Consider the following 19,327-nt stretch of genomic DNA (forward strand, 5'->3'; position numbering starts at 1 on the left):
CGAAATGCTTATCAAATTTATCAATCATTGCCAATGCCAGTCAAAACATTCCACTATCCTTCACTAACTATCATGCCGAGAATCTCAAAAAGTGCATCATTAGTTGCAAGCATGAGGCAAGGAAATCCTTTGAAAATCAGAGAAGTTCCATGCAATAACATTGTCGCCACAAAACCACACATTTTGCAATTCTTACAGCCGACACTATTTGGCGATTTTTGTTTTCAAATTTTCTATGAGCCAAAAAAGTAATGCTCTCTAGTTATAGAACTGCTTTGTCTGAATAAACTGCTGGGATCACCGCTGGAAGCGCTTACAGCGTCTGATTTGCGTGCGTGCGGAGAGAAGAAACCCAACAAAATGCTACTTTTGATCATGTCTTCGAGAAGAAAAAAATTATGTGTTCATCCATGGAGAATGAATATAACATGAATTAAGGTACGGATTGCTTCTCGCTTTAAAAACAGGGAAATAACAACAAAATATGCGAAAATCAAAGTATTAAAAGCGTGTTTAAGGATGAAACCTGGTTTTTATGTAAACAGAACGAATTCACGTTGTCAATTTCCGTAATGAATAACAAAGAAATATGCAAACGTGTGAGTCTGGTGACTGAGTGGGGCGGAAATGGGCACAGAAAAATAATTTTTCATCGGTCGTTTTGTATTGATAATACAACAAGTTGTGCCCCAGCGACTGAGCCAACATCTTTTATTTACTATGTGAAGAAAATTTAAGTCTTACGTGGAAAATATATTGGCTGAGGCCAGCGCAGTTCGAGTGCAAAGTTTGGAAAAAAGAGTGCATTCAAGCAAAAAGCTGCTGAATATTTTTCTTTGAAAATTCAGTATTATGTTTTAACAGCGTCTCAACAGTAAACCTCAATCGATCGACGATTACATCGAGTCCTATTTTACACAATCATATTTTCTAAATTCCAGCATGTAGAAAACTCGAATTCTTAATTTGCCCTCGAGCTTTTACTCTTCCTAGATCTCGCGTATTTGCGATTTTCATTGCAAAGCTGCTTGGCTTGTGATCAATATGGCATTTGAATAGATTTAGACAATAAACGCACGACTGCCAAGTGAAAGAGAGCTGGAAACGGGCAGAATAGACACACACAGCATTCCTCAAAAGCAAAACACATGCTAGACATCTGGATAGCAATCGCGCGAAAGGCCATCAGTTGCAAATTTGACTTTAAACAACTCCAATCAATATATTTAAACCTCACCACGAGGCTGGGGCAATACGAAGAGGTTGGTCCACTTTTTACGAAGGTTTACTATTTGTTACATTCGAATTACTAAAGATAACACTCAAAGAACGATTGATCATTCGATTCACCCGACGCTCAAGGTCTCGATCGAATCCTAAAAGACTTCCACTCGTCACGCACGAACACAAGTGACACTACAAACATGTAGCGCAAATAAAACCTCATCTAGACAAGGAAACTCTTGGAGAATCGCCATGAACAAAGAGATAACCTTGACAAACATTCAGCTTGTCTAAATGCTGCTTTTTGTGACAACGATCTTTGACAAACACGGTATAAACTTACCTTCATTACATCAGCGTCTCTCTCCTCCATCTTTGTCGAGAGTGGTTCAAGCCTATGTCGGCTCACTTCTAACAGATCAGTGCTCGCCGTATCGAGCGGATGTTTCACTTCCACGGCCATGATTCAAGCCTCTCGATCAACCGTTCGATTTGCTGTAAATTTCACACAAAACCTGGGCTGCGAGGCGCACGAGAGTCGAATCCTTGATCAAAGCACAGTGAGACGCCCAAAAACTGGGCCGGACTCGCTAACTTGAAATTCAATATTCCTGCATACATTTCATGCTCTTTATTTGTTCTCAAAGGACCAATCAGAAGCGAGAGTCAATCGTCCAGAACATTCAACGCCTCTTCTTCCAATGGAAGCTGCAATTACCGCGGGAAAGAGAATTTGCTCGCAATTCAAAACAATTCCCAGTGGACCTCATTGTTCTCTACTTATCTGTGGAAATTCAAAGCATAGGTAAAAATTTAAAACGTTACCGATATATTTGTTTCTTGTATGTTTGACATATTCAGTCAAAATTTCTACTCACATTTATATATCCGAATGCAGGTAAAAAATTGGTCTTCCCATGACTAAAAAAGTTCCTTGAACCTCCTCAAAATGAATGACAGAAGTACTCCATCCCCCCATTTTTTTTTTTTTTTTTGGACAAGGTCTTGTCCTTTTCCATACACATTTCCATGATCATGTATGACAGAAAGAAATTCATGCCCCTCCCTCTATTGAGCCACACCCATCTGGGGCACCACCAACAAAAACTGACTCTGGTAAAATTACCTTTAGCCAATCTCCAGATAGGTTTTGGGTTTGAAAAAGTAAACTCAATTTTCCACACCATTCAGGAAAAGTAACACAGTGTAATATATTGCAAATAATGTAATGTAAGTAAATGTAAGTGAGATAGTGCAGTGTGATGTAAGATAGCATTGCAGAGCTTTGTGAAGTAGTAAATAGTCTTTTCAAAAAAAAAAATTCAGGAATAGGCCAATCTTGGGTTGTAATTTGGATTGTTGTCTTTGTACTTGGATATTTGTGCATACCAAACCACGTTCTTGTCCTCTCTAGCACAGTATACTAATTCTGAATACAAAAATTAAAAACAAACAAAAAAGAAAAAAATAGCAAATCAAAGTTAAACATGAATTGACCTTTTTCTGATACTTGCCCAAGCTAGCAAAAAAATCTAGCATTAGAACCAGGACTATCAACTGGAAACCGTACCCCCATCAGGGGCACCAAATCTTTAATTTTTTCAGCTTAATACTCTGAAAGATACCACCATAGAAATGTCATTTTGGCCAATTCTATATCTTTGCATCCTGGGTGGTACCAATCCACAAAATCACCCCTCCCTCCCTCAAATGTACAATGAGCACAACTTTCACTTTTTAATGTCAAACCCATGCCTCCCCCACCCCACCCCTGGGCTAAGATACCAAAAACCCCCAAATGATAAAAAGAAACTAAAACAAACAAACAAACAGCAGTGTCAATGGAGATGTTATCTCCATAGAACAAGCAAATCAGAGTTCACAGATAGACTAGAAACAGTGAGCCATTAGTACAGACTTTTATTGAATGACACATTCAACAATTTTTTTTACAGTTTGTATCCTTTTTGAAACTTAAAGATCTGATAATTTTCTTAACACAAATGTTTCTCACAAAAGCTTTTGTCGATCGTTTACTTCCAAAAAAAATGCTTCTTTGAATCTGGAATTAATAATGAAATGAAAAAATTCTTGCTGTTTTCCGTCACGTTTTAGTGCACTTGTGTAATCATAACACAATAATATTTATTTATGTATTTAGTCTAATGCTGTTATCTAAAAAAATGTTTCAAAATGTTGTTTTTTAACTTGACCTCTAAAACGTTTTCACAGGAATTAATTTAATTTACAGTTACTTTTACTAACAAAAATTCCAAGGGACTCACTTTTTAACCTTTTCATTTTTATGAAGCAGTTCTTATTAGATCTGCAGTAACTATTGGAAGGCTACTTAAGTCTTGGTTCACAAAAAAGAATGCTGATTTTAAAATTACCTTATCTCCAAAATTTTGAATTTACCAAATGTTCAAAACCCCTTCTTTTGCTTGTGGCCATAAGAAAGAAATAAAATTCCTCAATCACATTTAAATGGCTTGATTTAGGCTAAAGGGAACAAAGTTCAAGGAAAAAACTCTCCTTCTAAATCATATAAAAATCAGGATTTATTTTATAATAGGACTTTTTTGAATTGCAAGGAAAAAATGTTTCCAAACTAAGAATTGCGTCAACTTTTTGCAATAATATTTTTTATCAGGAATTAAGTTTAATAAACTCTCCAAATTCCAGTGAATTAATTAAAACTATAATGTTCCAATGATATTGCCATTATTATCAAGGCATTAGGTGAATGTTTCTTTGAGGTTTGAATATGAATGAGTGAAAACAATATAATAGACATTTTGTTTCTGTTGTGATTATGTTAATAGCTTAGTGCAGTCACTTTGCCTTGATTATTCATGGTGGTATCGATCAGAACGTCAGACAGCATTGGTTTTAATTTTGCTACTGAAGATTTCCAGTAAACCTCAAGTAAATCAATTGTCAAAATATTGTCCTTCTAAAATCCTTAACAATGTATTTGGTGATAATTCAAAGGCTCTGCATTTCTATGCCAGAGCAACATCTCACATTGTTGAGAGATATTGACATACTTTAAAAGTAAAATATTAAAATTTTTATCATATAAACTAAAATTATTAGTGTGCTTAAACTGCACTTTGATTCAGTCTCAGATAAATCTTCATTAATTAAATAGCAGCTTTGGTATGATGTAGAGAACTACTTATTTGTGATTTGGTTAACACTGTTGTCATCCTCGGAGACCCAGGGACAGTTTGTCAGGTAGAAGGGATTTCACGCACGAAAATCCCTGCTACCCGACTTACTGCCCCTGCAAAGGTTTGTACTGAAATTTAAAACGCATCTCAGTTCTTTTTAAAATGTTTGGAACTGAGACAAAATTAGAAGGATTTGTATGGAGGCACTAGGGTATAACAGTGCTAATATCTCGCCCCCAAATTGCGATAAGATATAGGCATTTTTCAACATGCTCTTTCTGGATATACTAACAAATCCCATAATTTCATAAATTTAGTTTTTGTGACATCATCACTTTAGGACTCTATTACTTTTGCATTTTGTGGGAATGCAGAGAAACTGGTGGGAGCACATTCTCCTTTCTTGGACAAAAGTCAAAACAGGTAGGAAACAAAGTACATGTAGGGAGAAAAAATGTCCTCCCTTCTTTTACCTTGTCGCCACAATCTGCCCCTTGGTCTTCCAGAATGGCATCCATTTAAAAATTCAATACTTTGCTACCCTTTCACATACCACAAGTGTTGTGGTATATGGGGGGGGGGGGGGGGGGCAACCTCCTTATATAGCCCTGTCCCCTCCCCTCACTGGAGGGCATGGGGGTGCACCAGTACGCTCTCAGTGAGGGACAGGTGGCCACAGGACCTAATCACATGTAACACAAGATCTCAGAACTTGAATGTTACAACTTCTTTTTAAGCTTCTGTGGGTTTGGATACTGGGGATTCTCAATAACACCTTTTCCAAACTTGAATTCCAGAAACTCCCGTACATGGTTGGGAGCTGATGCTTTCACTCCAATGAAGTCAACAGTTTCGAGAGGCTTCAGATAATGAGCAGGGAATTCCCTGTCTTGTCTGTGAGTTTCAAACCAAGTTTTCTTTGTCATGATACCATCTTTTTCGTAAAATGGAAAAATATCAACATGTAAATGATTAAACTGACTGTATTGAATTCTGTAGAAATCCCCCTCCAAAGCTTTTTCCCATGTATAGCCTTGTTCATCAACAAACTTTTTCCCAGCATTTGAATGTTTTTCTGCTTCAACCAGATAAGAGCACTTCGTGATTTCATGCTGATAAATTCCAATATCAACATCATAATCCCACGGAATGATGTCACCATAGCGAGCAGCACCTAATAAACTACCTCCTTCCAACCAATACTGAACACCAGCCTCGTTTAGAATGTTAAAGAGATAACGAGCTGTTTCTCGCAAGTTCCGTAGACAACAAGGCGGTGTCCACCGTGACATGTACAAGTACTCTGGCATGTCCTCATAAACAGTTCCAAAGCATCGTCCTGTGTCCTTGCCACACCCATACCAATCTATCTGTCCCGAAGGGAGAACAACTTTCTTCACTCCAAGTCTCTTGTACATGTCAACTGTCCTTGTTTTCACATTGTTTTCGTATTTCCACAGGGTGTGAGCATTTGTAAATAGCTTAAATCCTTGTGAGAAAGACATCTTGTGGAGAAGTTTTGTTTTAATATGGTGCAATGATGCTTGAATAAATAAACTTTCAGGAAAAGGCCGAGTGTATGGCGCACTAACACTGTGAAGAAATGCTGCTTTTAACAGAATTACTTGACTTGCACTGACAGCATCACAAGTTCTATAATAGCTTTGTGCTTCTTCTTCAGAAACTGAGTACTCTAAAGTCCAACGTTTGACATCAAAAGTTAATTTGTTGCACTGAATTACCTTTTTGGTTTTAACAGGTACAACAACAACTTTCACTTGAGGTCTTGTACTTGCTGTAGCTTTTAATTCAGCAAGCATCATGATTGGCAAGCTTGCAGCATCAAATCGGACACTATCTGGAACAAACATGACGTAAGGTGTTGTAATGTAATTCTCTGGTCTTCCAGATGACTGCTTCTGATCTGGAGGTACTTCTTGTATGACAAGCTGAATTTTGCCATTTGCAGGAAAATCTAATGGCGGATAAGGTCTTCTTTGCGATATAACCACAATGTGGATGTTTGGGAAGTGATCCAAGATGGAGCGAATTGTGCGAGTGAGGTCATTCTCGAACTTTTCAAATTCAAGAAACACAACTGTTACTTCACTTTCGAATTGCCTGCTTGCATCCGTAACACTGTTTGACTTTCTAAAGTCAATTTTCTTCTTAATTGCTGCTATTCGGCCTTGTTCGAACCACTCCCCGTTGATATTTTGCACATGAGAAACATAAAACAGAATCAAACAGTTGCAAATAATCGCACATACCAACACAACTTGACACTTTGTAATCGACATTGATCATGAGTGAATCTTCTTAGAGCTGTGTCGTCGAGTTTTGGTGAAAATACCATGCCTATGAAAACTGCATTCCTCGCAACATGAACACTTCAAGTGCTCTATCGACGAATATTGTATAAATATTGATTACATTAATTTTTCCGAAACCAAAACAATATAGATATCTTAGAATTTGCCCCTGGCATGTTTTTACGACGATAAACAACAACAAGGCGTTACTTTCGTTACTTTAAAGACACGGGGAAACTAAGCACTAGTTTTCAGGCGTGCGCGGTAATACAAACCGACCAATCAAAAATTTGGGATGTCATTTCAAATTTCAGCTGTGTGTGATCTTCGCCGATCAAACGTTCGAACAAACGCGCAAGAAACGACAGAAAAGACATAGCAAAAAGTTTTTACAACCGAAAACGCTTTGTTAAGTTTTAGTTGAAAATGGAGAAAACGTTCGACGTAAACAAGCTCGACGGAATGAAGCGTGCTGAGCTTCAAAAGCTTTGCAAAAGCGTTGGCATTAAGGCGAACATGAAGGTATGCAAGTGATTATTGTTACACTCATGCAACTCAACTAACTGATCTCAAAACGAAGCATGTCAATTTCAAGAACTCTTTGTGAAAAATTCGAAGAACAAAAGTTAACGCGGAATGTGATCACCTATTTATTGGCTGATTATTACCAAATATTTGCGTGTGACAGAGCTGTACGTAGTTATGTGCGGTGCATTTTGTAGCGACTTCATCTAAATTCCTCTCTCTCATGTATCATTTTCTCATGCATTCGATTCCCTACACAGTGGACTAGAATTTTAGTCACATCTAGAGCAAACTCTTCCTTTCAAAAATCGCGTCAACCAGCCCTCCATTGAAGGTGTTTTCTCTGCATGAAGAATTCGAAAGAAGGATCAGCGTAAGATCAGATTTTGCGTACCATTGACTGCATTTCGAGCTATCCGAAGTGATTTTTACAGCCGTTTTACAGCCTTATTGTAAACTTATTGACTGTGTTATAAGTGTTTCAATTGACCTTGTAAATGCCTCTTTACTCTTCTTTAGAATGCACAACTTATTGAAGCGCTTAAGGAACACGCAGCACAGATTTCTGGTAAAAGAAAGAGGTAAGTTTTGTGTTGTATGCCTACCTTAGTAAACAGTTATACCAGACGCGTGAGTAGTCTGTTCAAGATCTTCAGATATATAGTAAGGAGTGACGCTCAGAGAATTATTTTTCTTTTCACTATTGTCTCCACATTTGCTGTTCCACTATCTGGATGTTAGCTGTTACTGCAAAAAAGTATTTGTTACCCTGACAGCAAGCTCTTGGGGGTGGAGGGGTGGGGGACAGAAGGAGCATCCTTCTTCCCAATCAAGAGTTCAGCAGTTGAAAGTTCATCTGCCTACAATTTTTTTAATTGTCCGTTTGACTACGTCCGATTACCAGACTCGGTCAAACTCTATCCATGGATTAAGTTTAATGGAGTTCGATTGAAATTCTCTTCAATTGGCTATGCCTGGATATTCAATTCAGATACTCTCTATCTCGACCTTGTAGTGTGTCACAGTGATGAAGATTTTAAAATTAGATCCTACGCACATGTTCTTTGGGTTTGTCACACACTCTCCCCCAATGCATGACAAGCCTATTACAGTGGACACCCTAATATATGGACACCACTGACAGATTCACTGGTACTAGTTGAATTTCACTAAAATAATACTTTGTCTTGTTTATGTGTGAGGAAACTATTAGCTATAAAGCAGACAAAGTGACTGATCCTAAGAGAGTCTGCCTTAGAGATAGTTGACTATGTCATTCTCAAAACATCTTCTTTGTTCTTAGGTCTTCAATTGCTGCAAAACGGCAGTCGCAGAACAGCTCATGTATGGTCGTAGAAGAACCAATAAATAAGAAGACGGGAAGTGAACAACAGGATGCTGAAAACGATGAGAGTTACAAAAAACAACTCATGGATCAACTTGAAAAGAAAGTTGAGGAAAAGAGTAAGTGACCAACTAAACTGACTTAACTTGAGTATCAGGCTCTTTCAGGAGAGGTGGGGGAGGGGGTGGAGGAGGAAGAGCTCCCTCCCCCTCCTTAGGAAAGCCTGATACTCATATTAAACTGAATTGAATGTCTGATGGCCACCTGTTATCCTTGCAGTTGGTGTGAGATTTATGCAGCTAAATGTGATTAAGACTGTAAGAGAGAAGTCATGTTTAATACCCAGTTAGAATTTTTGCATCTATGTTACATCTTCGCCTTTATATTGTGGCTGACAACATCAGCATGTAATAATATATACAGTTTCTTGTTCATCTTTTTAAGTGCCAGTGGAGTGTAAGATTCCCAGATTTGTCCAGTTTGCTACTAAAGACAAATCTACACAAGAAGCCAAGAAAACTCCAGGTGAGTATACGAATTCTCATTCTTTTCATTCTGAGAATAGAATAGGACCCAAAGATTATGGATATAATTATACGGTCTATTTTATGTTTTCTTTTTGTGGACTGGAATGGTCCCGAAAGAGTGCACCATGACTGTCACATGTACAATGTTTAATTTACACCTCCTTTCAAATATATATATTAATTTATATTGAAGACATTTAATGTGTGGCACTACAAGTTGCTTCTGACTGTGTTCGTGTAATGTTCCTGGCTCAGACTCCAACACCTAACTTCATTTTCCAATTTCAGCTGCTAAATGGAGTAAAATTCACAACTCCCAATTTGAACAGTAAGTACACTATGTCTTACTTAGTTGATGTATTTTTTCAGCAAAACTGAGTGTAGATTGGAGTTCAGTCCCAGCTCTCAAAATTTATACATCTAAAGGCCTGTTTAAACGGTTTCATCATCTGCCCAACATTCGTTCAACAAAAGTTGAACAAATGTTGGGCAAATGTTGGATGAACTGAGTGTTCAGACAAATGGTTTCAACACCATTCAACATTTTCAACAACAAAGGAAATGTTGAAGTTGTAGTAATATGATAGTGCATGATTATGCAATACATGATACGTATCACATGATTACTGTAAGCAGAAAGCACATGGTATAATACAGTGAGTTAAACGGATGTCTGTGTCTTCACTCGTGTCTTCAATTATATAAAGAACCCTTCGGTTACTACATTGGCGACGAGGATCCCACAAAGAAGAAAGGAGTAGAAGAACATCAGCCAATGGCTCCACCAGAAGAAACCGATAATCCTGGTCCGAGCACAAATCCGCAACAAAACATCACAGTCGTGAATCGTCAATTAAACATCCGTCCGTTCACCATCTCAAATGATGCTAACGACACAGCCGTGCGATGGGCGAAATGGAAAAAGGATATAGAGAGACAATTCAGGTTCTTCGGATTAACAGATCCAGAAGTTAAGAAAGATGGCTTAATTATCTATGGTGGATCGCAGATTGCCGATTTAGAAGATTCCCTCCCGGATCTACCCGCACAACACGAGGGCGAAGATGTCTACTCGCGTTTTATTCGGAAACTAGACAAGAATTTCCTACCAAGAAAAAACAAGGACTATGCACGATTCCAGTTTGGAAACCTTTCTCAGCAGATCGATGAGAGCATGGCGAAATATTACGCTAGACTACGAGAGATAGCAAAGAAATGCGAATTCACCGACGAAGATGATGCAATCCGAGACCATCTTATCAAGACGATGACAAACAGCCGCTTACGAGTAAAAACAATTCGCAATAACTGGACGTTGTCCCAGATCTTGGATGAAGCAGCCATAGAAGAAGAGTCCACTACTCAAGCAAACGAAATCGACCAGAAACTCCAGGACACAACGGAATCACACAAAGTTAAACAAGTCAAAAGTTACAAGCGTGACAACAATGGTATGTGTCCCCGCTGTGGTTCAAAACATGGAAAAGGAAATTGCCCAGCATACGGAGCTAAATGCTACAAATGTGGTAAACGTAACCACTACACCAAAATGTGCCGTAACACGGATCAAAGATACCGCTCAGATGATAAACAAGGTGGCAGATCGGGTCGCCGAAATGACAAGAAAGAAGATTTTCAGCACGCGCCGCGACAGCCAAGACCGCCGACAGATCATCAACACCGCCGAAGACGAGTTCGACACATTGAACAAGATGCACAAGATGCACGCGACATTTCAGAAAGCGAAGACTCTTTCGATGAGGACATCGCCAGACTCGTACAGCACATGCACGTACACCGTACAGCACAGGACACCATCGAGAAAAACAAATGCGAGATTTGGATCAATGGAACCAAAATAGAAGTTGAACCGGATACAGGCGCCGATGCAAACGTCATGGACGAACACCAGTTCAATGAATTGCTACGAGTAACGCCGGAGGTTAAATTACGCAACACGAAGATCAAGCTGAAAACACTCACCGAAGATCTACCAGTTATTGGAGAATGCGACGTCACCTTAGAAAACAAAACGCGAAAAACACAAGCGACAATCGCCGTTATTCAAGGAACAATCGATTCCCTACCGTTACTCGGAAGACAAACACTGGAAGAGCTGGGAATGATCCCATTTGACGCGACAGGAGGACTGAAAGAACCAAATCGAGAAGAATTACAGAAGATCCACAAGATCCAAACCGGAAATGAAGATCTTAACAAGATTCTCTTTCAGCACGAAGAGAGATTTAGAGGCATTGGCAAAGCAAGAAGAGATGGACAAGACATCGAAATCCATTTACCACTTAAAGAAGATGCGAAACCGATCGCACAAAAGCCCCGCCGAGTACCATACCACCTGATGGAACCTCTACGTCACCGAATGGAAGAATTTGTCGAGAGAGACATCATGGAAAAGGTGCCAGAACATGACTCCATCACATGGTGCTCACCACTGGTTGTCCAACCGAAACCAAAAAAACCCAACGACATCCGTGTCAGCCTTGACTTAAGAGTACTGAATAAGTCCATGGAGCGCACAAGACAAGTACAAGCGCCTATCACAGAGGACTTCATCACCACTTTCAAAGATTGCAAAGTCTTCAGTAAACTTGACATGAACCACGGATACCACCAGTTCTCACTAGACGAAGAATCAAGAAAACTCATGACATTCTCAAGTCCATGGGGTAACTATCGTTACAAGCGACTCGCGTTTGGAGGTGTCAACAGCCAAGATTTATTTGATGCTGAAATGAGCAAGATTATCTCGGGAATACCAAGAGTCCTTAACAACCGAGACGATATCATGATTGGCGGAACCAACTGGGATGACCACAATGCCAACTTAGCAGCTTTACTTCAACGACTGAAGCTCCACAACCTTACCCTACGTAAGGAGAAGTGTGAATTTGGAAAATCAACCATCGACTTTCATGGGCACCTGTTCACTGCCGAAGGATTGAAGCCCAGTCCCAGTAAAGTCAAAGCTGTCAGCGAATGCAACCCACCGAAATCTAAAGAAGAGCTTGTGTCATTCTTGCAAATGATGGCCTATCTATCACGTTACATCAGCAACTTTTCCAACCGCTGCGAACCGTTGAGAAGACTCACAAAGAAGGAACACAGCTTTGAATGGACCGAAGCTCAGCAAACTGCTTTCGAAGATCTGAAGACTGCAATTACTTCAGCACCAGTTCTCATCCCATACAAGCCAGGTCGAGAAACCATGGTCATATGCGATGGCAGCCCAACTGGCCTTGGAGGTGGCTTGTTCCAAAAGACTGAACATGGTTACCAACCAGTCCACTTTGTTAGCAGATCATTAACAGACACCGAGAAACGGTACTCTCAAATAGAACGAGAAGCACTGGCTGCAGAGTTTACCACCACCAGGCTACACATGTATCTACTTGGAGCACAGCACTTTCAGTTAGCAACTGACCACAAACCGCTCCTCCCACTCTTCAATAATCCAACTGCAAAGCTACCACCAAGAATAGAGCGAATAGTGATGAAGATGCAGAACCTAGACTTCACTGCAGTACATATACCGGGGAAATCCAATATGACTGACTACCTTTCCCGACACCCATTACCAGAGGTCCAGCAAACAAAACATGAAGGCTACGTCAACGCAGTCATTGACGCAGACCACGCGATAGTCATGGACACTATCCGATCAGCAAGTAAAGAAGACAAAGTGCTGCAGAAGTTGAAGATAGCACTTGAAACAGGGAAATGGAATAGAAACGATCCAGACCTGATACCATACTACGACGTAAGAGCAGACATTTACGAATCCGAAGGAGTCCTGCTGAGGCTCAACAGGATTATCCCACCAGAATCACTGCGAGACAAGATTGTCAGCATTGCTCACAAACAGGGACACTTAGGCATTTCAAAAACAAAAGAACTTCTCAGACGGAAGTATTGGTTTCCCAACATGAACAAACGCATCGACGATATTGTTAGCACATGCTTCAGCTGCCAAGTGACCACCAACACTCAGCACACTGAACCCGCCAAGATGACGGAACTGCCAGAACGACCGTGGAACACCGTCGAGGCAGACTTCTGTGGCCCATTTCCTAATGGCGAATATGTACTCGTTGTAACCGACCAGTACTCAAGATACCCAGAAGCAGAGTTCATCAGCTCAACATCTATCAAACCAGTCCGAAGAAAACTGAAGAAGATGTTCGCCACACATGGGGTACCACAGACAGTACAAACCGATAATGGACCGCCATTTAACTCAAAAGAGTTCCAGACACTTGCAACAGAAATGGGATTCAGTCACAAGAAGATCACACCCAAACATCCGAAAGCTCAAGGCCAAGTCGAAGGTTTTAACAAGCTCGTAAACAAGATAGCGACAATCGCAAAACAGGAAGGGATAGACGTACGCGAAGCAACCTACGACATGCTCCAAACATACAGGGATACACCACACCCAGCAACCAGGAAGACACCCTATGAGCTAATGATGAACAGAGAGATCCGGACGAAACTTGAACACTTCCCATCATCCATACCAACACAGGATCAAGAAGTCAGAGTCAACGACCGAAACTACAAAGAACGAATCAAGCAATACCACGACAAGCGATACCGAGCGACGGAACTGCACCTAGACATCGGGCAAGCAGTCATCGTAAAGCGAGACAAGAAACGAAAAGCTGAGACGCCGTACGAACCGCACATATATGTCGTGACCCAGGTGAAGGGATCAACCATCATCGCCAAGAGGTTAACTGATGGCAAAAGTATCTGCCGAGACAAATCAAAATTCAGACGTCTCAAAAGCAATACCAGCAACACCGATTCCAACGAAAGGGAAACAGGAACGCAACCTCAAACACAGATACCACCTGCATATCTCCCACAACCACCAGCAATAGCAGCACAGAGGGTGGATGCAGCTAGCAACGATGCAGAACATAACCAGGCCGCACCGGAACCACTCAGGCGATCCAACAGAAGGCCTAGATCAGTCTTCGAAGGACACTTAAGAGATTTTGAACAATGACAATTAGAATTTGAGAAACACGTGAGAGAATAGCTAAGAATTAGGACACCGATCGGACATTGGACATAAACTGTTACTGTTATGTAATCGCACGAATCATTTATGATTATATTTTAGTAATAAGAGATCTTGGTCGATTATTTTTACATTCACGATTTGTACAGGAATGTACTGAAAAGGGAGGAATGTAGTAATATGATAGTGCATGATTATGCAATACATGATACGTATCACATGATTACTGTAAGCAGAAAGCACATGGTATAATACAGTGAGTTAAACGGATGTCTGTGTCTTCACTCGTGTCTTCAATTATATAAAGAACCCTTCGGTTACTACAGAAGTGATTGTGGAATGAAAGTTTAAACCAATTTAAATTTGATTCAACATGCTTGCAACAAGCTTTCAACACTGTTGAACAACCTGTTCAAAGGCCCCCCGAGTCATTAAATGGTTCAACATGTGTTGAACACATGTTGAAGCAAATGTTGAAACCATTTAAACAGGCCTTAACCTGTTATGACCATAAACTAGCTGTATTCTGTATCATGCATTGTAGATAAAACAGCTGGCTGTTATAACTCATTGCCTACAATGAGCTAAAATGTTTGCTTTAGGCAGCTGATTTAATTTAGATGTTGTAACTGTTGTAATATCCACATACTTAGAACAACAAGCCCTAATAATAGAAGGTTTTGTTATAATTGACAAAAAATGTGTAAATTAATTTGGCCTACACCTCTCTTGTATAACGTGATTGTCATGCATGTGACACATTACATAGGATTTTGAGACTTGTTTTAAACCCTGACAAGTCTAGTCGATAAGAGGTGAACAGAATTTTTTTTTTTGGATGACATTGAGAGCAGTACACGCTACAGACGTCACAAATATATACAGTAACTAGTGGTAAATCATTCTATTTAATTATCAAGAACCTTCTTAAATCTAAATCACTATAAAGTACATGTAGCCAACGTTGCATTGTTTAGTTACTAAATGTTTTGATGAATAAAGAAGTCAGTCACAGTATTAATTAAAAGTTGTTGAAACTGTTTGAAAAACAGCAATTTTGTTCATTAACCCAACTTATTATCATGAAGTGTTGTCCATATCTCATTCCAGAATGGATTCTATAGATGTTTACTTAGAGAAAAAGAGGAAAAGAATGGAAATGTTTAATCAGTCTGCCAAGAAAGCAAAGGTAAAAGTTAAAAGACAATTTACCCATTTGTTTGATGACCTTTCGTCCTGAATGAAACCTGATAAAATGTAATAGATGCAAACCCACTGGCCTAAGGCCACCCACAACTGTTAGAGTCATTAAATTTTAATTTCAGTCCCGACCAACTTCCAGGTGAAACATCAAACTTCGTGTAATTCAGTTAATTAATCCTCCAACTGTACAAAAATGTATTTCAGGATCAACCAACATGTTTTGTATACTTCCGACAAATAGAACATGACTGTGAAGATCACCTTTGGGGCAAACATTGATTATCTTTTCATGAGCTGAACTAAATATATAAAAATGAACAATTTTCTTTTCTTTTAAATTCTGTTGACCCAAAGATTCTTTTTTGCTCTGAATTTGATTGGACACTAAGTTTGATGTTTGATAAGTTTAATTGGGTCAATCCAGGCTTCCATTTAGCTCCTCTCATGTGCAAATCAATGTTTGGCCTGGGCCTCACAAAGCTGGGAGTCTGGCACAGGCAGGTGCTGATCATGACACAGGCCTTAATAACAGGTATGCTGCCTACATGTATAACTGGCAAGGTCTGATTATTTCAATCGAAACTTTGTTTTACTTGCAGTCTGTTGGAGTAAAAAGAAAAAGTGTGGACAAACCAGCTGAGATCCCAGCCTTTCAGCCAACTGTTACAAGCCTCAACAAATCAGCAACGTTTATTTTTGGATCTCCAGCAGCTAAACCATTCTTCCAACCAGCAAACAAGGAGGCTAAAGTTTCCATAGCAACATCAGCCAATGCGAGTGGCAAAAAACTAAAGTTAAAGTCTCCTAAAGTGTTCAAGCCTGTTCTCTCTAGAGGTGCTGTGAAAAGTGGAAAAGCAAAGACTCCGGATGTTCGTAGAACCATCGCTGTGACAACTGGTGTGGAAAACAAACCAAAAACACCAGCAAATCCTGCTCGCAAGTCAACAGCAGTCACTCCTTTCAGGTAAAAATTTTATTGTTTAGTGCATTTTAGCCTGAAAATCAAAATTGCTCCATTAATAAGCACAATTTCAGCAAAGAGACTCAGTGGTTATAATGTACAGGAAATAGCTTATTACTTTTCTAAAAATTGCAAGTGACCTACACCTGTAGATTACCCGACGCTTGACTGATTTCTTTTGTATACAAGACTGAACCAACTAAGGTGAAACATTGATGGTTGTGAGCAAAAGAGCCTGACAAGTTTATTGTTAATTGTTTTTTTGCCGATTACACAGTGATTACAGACATGGTACTTGGCCAATGTTTGCATAGAATTATAAGATTTGAAAATTTAGTATTCAAATCTAACAAAAATTGACTACTGTTAAGAAACATTTATCATCAAGGACACTTATCGGGCCCGGTAAGTTACCAGGTCTTTCGAGAAAGGGGCCCCTTGCCTCATGCAGTGTTGTTAGCTCAGCCAAAACACTGACAGCTGAATATAAAGATTTTTGCTTTCACAGATTTTTACCAGCAAACATCCCAGTCACCAATACACCAACTCCCAGGAAAAAGTTTGATCTCAAAGCCAGCCTGGCAAAACCGCTTCCCTACAAGCCTCATGCCGGAAAACTGAAGCCTCCTTCTTCCTATAAAGAGGAATGTCGACCAACCATCAGTGAATCAAAACTGAAAGCTCATAAAGTGGATATCAAAAATGTAAAGGTCAAATCAAGGTAATAAGGAATTGAACAGTTTAAAATAATATTTATTATAATTTAATTATTGTTGCTTCACCCAGAATCACTAATGGCATGTGAGCGTTGGTAAGCACTCAGTATCATGATTGTTATTGTCTAAGAAATTACAGTGCAGGAAAGAGAATGCTAGCATTGGCCACGTGGCTTACCCTGCTGTTACTCCTGAAAACTAGAAATGATCCACAAAAAGGTTTTTAAAGATCCGTTACAGGGAGATGGGTCTGTTTATGCAGAGTTTTGACACTAATTCTTTGGTAGACTAATGACAGCGCAGATAAAAAAATCTAGTTGGTTATTTGAGACAACTAAAGTTTTGTTTTGTGCAAGTATATTTTGTGCTCACTAGAGTTGCCTTTCAGACTTAATTTTTGCTTGGTTTGCGAGATTCCAAGATTCAAATTTCAAAATGCGAGATTTTTTACGAGCTCGAGATTCCAAGAATCCAGTTTGAGACGCTGAGATTTCGAGACCTGCCGAAAATTTGCCGAGACCCATTATTTTTCAAGGACCATTCTATACCCCTTGAAAGGTAACCCAAATAACTACCAATGATTCCGAAAATTAAACTTACAGCAGACACCAAGTTAGAGTGAGTGCAGAAGGAACCCTGCATGTAAAATATTTAGGAAGGTGCTCTAATAATATATTAATTATTAATATGCCCAGTATTAGTGATATTTATAATTGATTTTTCAGTTCACTTCACAACCACTAAATGTTATATTATTAAGCTTATAAATAGTAAATTTTATTTTTGTATTTTGTTTATTTTAAAGGGAAGAACGCCGCGTGAAAGAAAACAAGAGCAGGGTAAACAAAAGAGCAAATGCCTTGAGCAGAAGAAGAGGACTTGCTTCTTAATTAAATTAAACAACAAACCTCAAGTGTACTCCTCCTATACAAGTTCAATGCGCTCTATTATCCTAAATTGGACGCAAAACATATCATTTTGCAGACTTTTAGTAAGCTTAAGGTGTGATTGTACTGTACATAGACTGTTATCAAGTTATTATCCAAACTCGTTGTCTAAAAAATTATCTTTAGGTGTATCATATTACTTGCAAAATTTTATCATATAGTCATCTTGAAAAAAAGACAAACTTTTAGTCAAACAGCTAGGCCATTTAGGCATAACATAGCTGTATAAAACTTACTTCAGGTTAGCCTCTTAGCCAGATGTTAACAACTGGGTATCCTGTGGTAATGTTATGTTTATTTGACTGTCCAATCAGATTGAAATTAGCAGTCTTTCGTCACTGGCTGTTTGGATCTCCACCAGGATGATGTAAAAACATCCCTTTTCTTTGGGTTCTTATTTCATATTTTCACCAAAAATATAATTATAATATTATTTTTATGACAACACACTTTCTCAATCCTGATGTGGAGTCTGGTCATTGTTTTGGTAATACTAAACATTAATACCCCAATAGACCCTTCTCCAAAATGGCAGCCAAAAATTCAAATAAGTTAAAATTAAAAATTTATACTAGCACTAGAAAGAGCACTTTTACTTTTAATTAGTAACCCTGCAAAGTTTCAGCATATCTGGTGTAATATCAGCTGAGAAAATGTAAGTTGAAACCTGAAAAGTTTACAGAGATTTGTATGACCGGGGGTATGATGTATACCCCCAGTCATACAAACGTCTGTAAATTTGTCAATTTTCATCTTATATTTCCGAAGCTGCTATAACATCTAATATGCTGAAACTTTGCAAGGGTACTGATGAAAAGGTGCTCTTTCGAGTGCTGGTATCAGTTTTTCATTCAGTTCAATTTTAACTCATTCAAATCTGTTGCCACCATTTTGGAGAAGGGTCTATTGAATCCCACATGTTATTGATAGACACAGTTAATGTAGTAACTAGTATTTTTAAGTAAGATTTTTATAATGATTTTCTTATATATAAACTCACAGATGAGTATTATTGCCAACTTTTAGTAAGTGGTATACCCACTTTTGTTGTGCAGTTGCATTCTTTTTCACCCTTATATAGTGTACAGTGTAAAAAGGTACTTTATAGTTGTTAGTTTAGTACTACGTTCTAGCTGAACCTGTAAGTTGTGTGGTTCCAGTGAAAATAAAAACAAAAGAAACTTTGAAATTATAATAATCATTATTATTGTAAGTGCGAGGTAGCGCTGTGTAATTCTGTTTTCAGAAACATTAAGTGTGTCACCTTGGTTTGATTTTCACATATTGATCAGATGTTAAATCTCCCATGACCAAAACAGAGAGTATGCATATGTAATGTTTAAAACA

At 38.9% G+C, this 19,327-nt stretch overlaps 3 protein-coding genes across 5 annotated transcripts in view; 1 reads left to right on the forward strand and 2 right to left on the reverse strand.

The window, feature by feature from the left end:
* LOC146481761 (spectrin beta chain, non-erythrocytic 1-like) overlaps positions 1 to 1,817 on the reverse strand; it is a 44,285-nt gene extending 42,468 nt beyond the window's left edge. For both annotated transcript variants that reach the window (XM_085107814.1, XM_085107813.1), the window contains exon 1: positions 1,568 to 1,817. In XM_085107814.1, the coding sequence (XP_084963940.1) occupies positions 1,568 to 1,687 (120 nt within the window). In that variant the 5' untranslated portion in view covers positions 1,688 to 1,817. The remainder of the gene's footprint in view (positions 1 to 1,567) is intronic.
* A 1,311-nt stretch (positions 1,818 to 3,128) lies between these two features.
* On the reverse strand, positions 3,129 to 6,913 carry LOC146481762 (ribitol 5-phosphate transferase FKRP-like). The gene has a single exon (XM_085107895.1). The coding sequence runs from the start codon at positions 6,698 to 6,700 to the stop codon at positions 5,120 to 5,122; it is 1,581 nt and encodes a 526-aa protein (XP_084964021.1). The 5' UTR covers positions 6,701 to 6,913; the 3' UTR covers positions 3,129 to 5,119.
* Positions 6,914 to 7,042: 129 nt separating this feature from the next.
* Positions 7,043 to 19,169, forward strand: LOC146481763 (nucleolar and spindle-associated protein 1-like). 2 transcript variants are annotated; one of them, XM_085107920.1, is made up of 9 exons: positions 7,043 to 7,234; positions 7,757 to 7,818; positions 8,541 to 8,701; positions 9,033 to 9,107; positions 9,398 to 9,437; positions 15,264 to 15,342; positions 15,956 to 16,320; positions 16,826 to 17,038; positions 17,839 to 19,169. In XM_085107920.1, the coding sequence occupies exons 1-9, from the start codon at positions 7,139 to 7,141 to the stop codon at positions 17,921 to 17,923; spliced, it is 1,176 nt and encodes a 391-aa protein (XP_084964046.1). In that variant the 5' UTR covers positions 7,043 to 7,138; the 3' UTR covers positions 17,924 to 19,169. The 2 variants fall into 2 exon arrangements, with proteins under 2 accessions (XP_084964046.1, XP_084964045.1); XM_085107919.1 differs by having other exon boundaries at positions 7,044 to 7,234; positions 9,027 to 9,107.
* The last annotated feature ends 158 nt before the right edge of the window (positions 19,170 to 19,327 follow it).

Source organism: Pavona decussata, unplaced genomic scaffold, assembly GCF_977016875.1.
Source record: "Pavona decussata unplaced genomic scaffold, jaPavDecu1.1 SCAFFOLD_48, whole genome shotgun sequence".
Taxonomy (NCBI): Eukaryota; Metazoa; Cnidaria; class Anthozoa; order Scleractinia; family Agariciidae; genus Pavona; species Pavona decussata.